We start from the raw sequence: 4275 nt of genomic DNA, 5'->3' as shown, positions 1-4275 counted from the left end.
TCACTACCTATCGTTCATTCAAATAAATTATTACGTTACGAAAATATACTATATTACGAAATGGTTTCGTACACTTGCTTCACTTTGCTTGATCGAGAACCTGGTTCTGCTGGATCACTGATAGTGTGTGCGTGTCAATCACAAACTGATATGTAAGAGATGTACTGTTAAAGGTTGTTCGTGGCCGACCTGTTCGGACGATCGATCGTATATAATGTGAATCTTCCCCAAACGGAAGAATCTTGTGCCGCGCGAGTATCAAGTGCTAGGTGGAAGGGCAGCAACACGGTCAACCTAGCAAACAGAACCCAAAACACCCTCCCACGGGGTTTGAGGGGGGCGTCCTAAACGAGCAACAACACTTTGGAGAGGAGGAGTTCGCTACCCAGGATGGGACCCATTTGCAACGGTTTCTATCATGAGCTGCAACACTGAACGAAGTGATCCACTGATCTGGTGATCCATAACCTCAACTACATGCTACACCACCAGGGCCACTGCCAACAGATCGGCCAACCAGAGTAGAGTAGAGTCATAGCTACTCAGAACGGAGATTGTCAACTGCCGGTGGCCGTCGGTTTGTTGGGGGCATCCGGTGGCGTCATGTTGTCACCGCTCCGCTGCCGCTCCGGCGGTCAGCTCGAAGCCTGCCGCAAGGGCTGCGTGTCCGCGTTGGTCCGGGGCTCGCAAGACTGCTGCTGGGCCTCCTCTTGATGCACCGGGCCCTCCTGCGCTGCCTGTGACTCCGTCGAGGCCACGTATTCGATCTTGTCCAAATCAATCGGCACCTCGACGACTGCTGCTGCAGTAGTGCTCTCCGGTCCGGACTTCTCCGGACGGACCGCTTCCGGGGTGTCGTCGTAGTCGTAAAAGATGTTGCTCGTGTCCCGCGGCAGATTCACGTCGATCGGTTCCGGATCGATCGGAATGGCTACGGAATGGTCCAGTGGCGGCGACGGCTTTTCGGAGGCTACCCCGATGTCCTGCTCCGGCGACTCCAGCGGGCTTTCGACGCAGATCGTCACGACGGGACGCGGTTCCCCCTCAAGGCCACCTAGAATTTGATAGTCAACGTTCGTGCCCGGTGAAAGCTTGATGTCAGCGGCACGGGACGGATCCCGGGGCTCCTTGGCCGGCTTCGGCTCGTCTGCCCCCCCACGTGGGACAACATTCAACATTCAACAGACAAACACACACACAAACACACATACACAACGCAAGCCAGGACAGGAAAGAGAGAAAGAGAGCAAGAAAGGAGAGACAAAATAAGAGAAACCATTTTTAACATCGGAACCGGAAGGTGCTCGTTTTCATGTAAGATGCTTGGTGCTTGGAAGGGAGGCTTTGGTGTCAGGATCAGTGTCCAGAAATCCAGGTACAAGTGTAATTGCGTGGAAGACACACACAGAGACACAGATCTACAGCGGTGGCGGTGGGTGCTGAAGCATCCTTGAAGTGGATAACCCAACCTCTGTGCAGTCCATACCTTTGTCGTCCAGCTCCGACTGGTACTCTTCGCTTTCGCGGTGCACCAGCACGTGGACGAGGGTCTCGCCCGGAGCCGTTCCCGGCGGTATGTCGGGCGAGGGTTCCGTGACCAGAATGCTGACATCCGCGTTCGACGTGGACAGGGTGTCGTCGGCTAAAAGAAGGATCCAGGGACGGGTTAAGCCGCACAGTTTCGGTGGCGATCGCCGCGCGCTCCAGGGACACTTACGTACGACCGCGTTGCGGTTCAACCGGAGCGCACTTTGGGCGGAGAAGCCTCGCTCCAGCGGGGGTTTCTTCTTCACGAAGCTGGTGGCCCGTTTGGACTTGGGAGTGGTGGGCGGTGGCACCGGTGGCGGGGCACTGTCCACCGACCCGTTGAGCGATAGGTTCGTCTCGCTGTCCTTGAGCGGCCGTTTGAGCGGTTGCGGTGATGCCGTGGCCGATTCTTCCACCGCATCCTGATGGCGCAGGAAGAACGGGAAATTGTAGAACGACTTGCGCCGCTGCCCCTTGATGTCCGGTGTGGTGTCCCTGTGGGAGAAGAATGTGGGTGAATTGAATGTCGGTCAGACGGAGCGGATGCCGCTTACTTCAACTCGAGCCCGTTGGCGTGCTGCTGCTTCACGTCCTTCACCATGTCGCTCGTACCGGACACCAGCATGAGCGGCAGGTTTAGCCACGGCCCGGCCAGCTCACTCAGGTCCGAGGCATCCGAAGCACGGGACGATTTGCGGGACGAGGCACGACTGGAGGTGGCCGTACCACGACGGTGCACCTGCAGGTGCAGGAAGTTCAGGGCCGACAACTTGCTCTGCCATCCGCCGGGACTGGAGTTTTGGGTGTTTTCCTCGTCCAGCGACATCGGCGATCGCTCTCGTTCCCGCTTTAACCTACAATTCGGAGTACAAGTCAGTCAGTCAGTCAGTCAGTATGGTATGGCCACCCATCCTTTTTAACCTCAAATACTCGCGCCACGACGTCTGGATGGTTTTGGCCGCCTTCTCCTGGCGCTTCCAGATGCGCGTGGACGACACGATCTCTAGCTCCTTCCGGGTCGGGAACTGCTTCTTGAACTTTTGGTCCATCTGGTCCTGCAGTTGCTTGAAGTTGTCGGTCTCCTCCACGTGGCCCAGGACGTGCTTCACCAGCGCGTGCAGGATGTCGAGACAGTGGATCTTGTTGCCCTTCGAGATGGGCAGATTGAACGACACCAGGGCCACCGAGTTCGGTTTCGGTATACCGAGCGGTGGGTCGAGGGACGCAATAAAGTCCGACAGTTGGTTGAAGTGAATGAACTGGCCCGCGTGCGGATCGTACTTGGACCAGCGGATGTAGAACATCTCCAGATCGTCCTCGACGATGCCGATCTCCTCCTCCTGGTGCGCCTGGTTGAAGTTCTCCAGGATGATCGCGATGTACATGTTGATCACGATCATGTAGCTGATGATGATGAAGCTGGTAAAGTACGTGATGGCCAACAGCGGGTGGCCGCAGTCACCGTTGATGGAGAAGTCGAGCGCCAGCTCACAGTCGGGCGGTTGTATCATGAGCGACTCGAGCACATCGTTCCACCCGGCCGACGTCATCAGGCGGAACAGGAGCTGCATGCTGCGCCCGAACGTCTCAAAGTTGACCATATCGTCCAGGGCGCCCTGCTGCCGGACGTGCCCGAACAGTGACATGCCGATGATGGCGTAGATGAACGTGATCAGGGCCAGCAGCGCACCGATGTTGAACAGTGCCGGCAGCGACACGACCAGCGCAAACAGCAGCTTCCGGATACCTTTGGCGGCCTAAACGAACCCATCGTCCAATGAGTTTGCGGGAGCTCCAGCACAGTCCCTCCACCTTACCTTAATTAGCCGCAGTATCCGACCGATACGAAACACCCGGACCACGCGCAGCAGCGTGGGCGAAATCGGCAGGTCGATCATGATGTCCTCCATCAGGATGCCGAAGATTGAGGCGAGCACGAGCAGAAAGTCGAACACGTTCCACGGCACGGTGAAGTAGTGGTACCGCAGCCCGACGATCTTCACGATCGCCTCCAGTCCGAACACGGTCGTGAAGAAGGCGTTGCTCACCTCCAGCACGAAGAACACGGCGTGCGGCTGATCGTAGTGCTCGATGCCCATGGTGAGCATGTTTAAAAAAATCAACACAAAGATCGCTATCTCGAACCTGGAACGGGTCAGAACAGGTTGACAGGCGGTTAGCTACCGAAAAGGGGCCAGGTTACTGCTGCCATCCGCATACCTCCGCGAGTTGGAAAGATCGTAGAACATCGCCAGGAACTGATTGATCGGGCGTTTGATCACCTTCTGCGGTTTCTTGCGGCCCAGCTTTTTCATCGCCGTGTAGTAGTGCTTCTGCGACTCGGTCAGAAACATCTCCAGCACGCCACCCTCGTACTTCTTTTTCAGCATGTTGAAGTTGTCGATGATGACTCCGATGAAGAGGTTGAGCGTGAAAAACGAACCGCACACGATGAAGATGACGAAGTAGAGGTAAGCGTACAGGTTCGCTTCCCGCTGCGGCTGCAGGTCCACACCGCGGGCATCGACCGCGTCCGCCATCACCTCCATCCAGCCCTCGAAGGTGGCCTACGTGGTGGGGAAACAGCGGGGCAAAAAACACGGGACCATCCGGACAAGCAATAGAAAGCAGCAGAAGGTTAGCAAAACCATCTAGGCGCTCCCGGCGAGGCGCTTGCAGAGTCAGGTGACAGGGCAGGGTTCAAATCACAATCTCCGCCTGCCAGACGGGCGATACTTACAACTTGAA

At 56.7% G+C, this 4275-nt stretch overlaps 1 protein-coding gene across 1 annotated transcript in view; it reads right to left on the bottom strand.

Annotated features, from left to right (window-relative positions):
- Positions 1–635: 635 nt before the first annotated feature.
- LOC131215570 (sodium channel protein 60E) overlaps positions 636–4275 on the bottom strand; it is a 22203-nt gene continuing 18563 nt past the window's right edge. The window contains exons 25-32 of the mRNA XM_058209962.1: positions 4268–4275; positions 3748–4094; positions 3345–3672; positions 2449–3284; positions 2082–2381; positions 1718–2022; positions 1487–1642; positions 636–1147 (exon numbers count right to left, since the gene is read on the bottom strand). The exon at positions 4268–4275 is cut by the window's right edge and continues 97 nt beyond it. Of these exons, the coding sequence (XP_058065945.1) occupies positions 636–1147; positions 1487–1642; positions 1718–2022; positions 2082–2381; positions 2449–3284; positions 3345–3672; positions 3748–4094; positions 4268–4275 (2792 nt within the window). The remainder of the gene's footprint in view (positions 1148–1486; positions 1643–1717; positions 2023–2081; positions 2382–2448; positions 3285–3344; positions 3673–3747; positions 4095–4267) is intronic.

The sequence above is a fragment of the Anopheles bellator genome, chromosome 1 (assembly GCF_943735745.2).
Source record: "Anopheles bellator chromosome 1, idAnoBellAS_SP24_06.2, whole genome shotgun sequence".
In the NCBI taxonomy this organism is placed as follows: domain Eukaryota; kingdom Metazoa; phylum Arthropoda; class Insecta; order Diptera; family Culicidae; genus Anopheles; species Anopheles bellator.
This window is presented reverse-complemented; position numbering and strand designations above follow the sequence as displayed.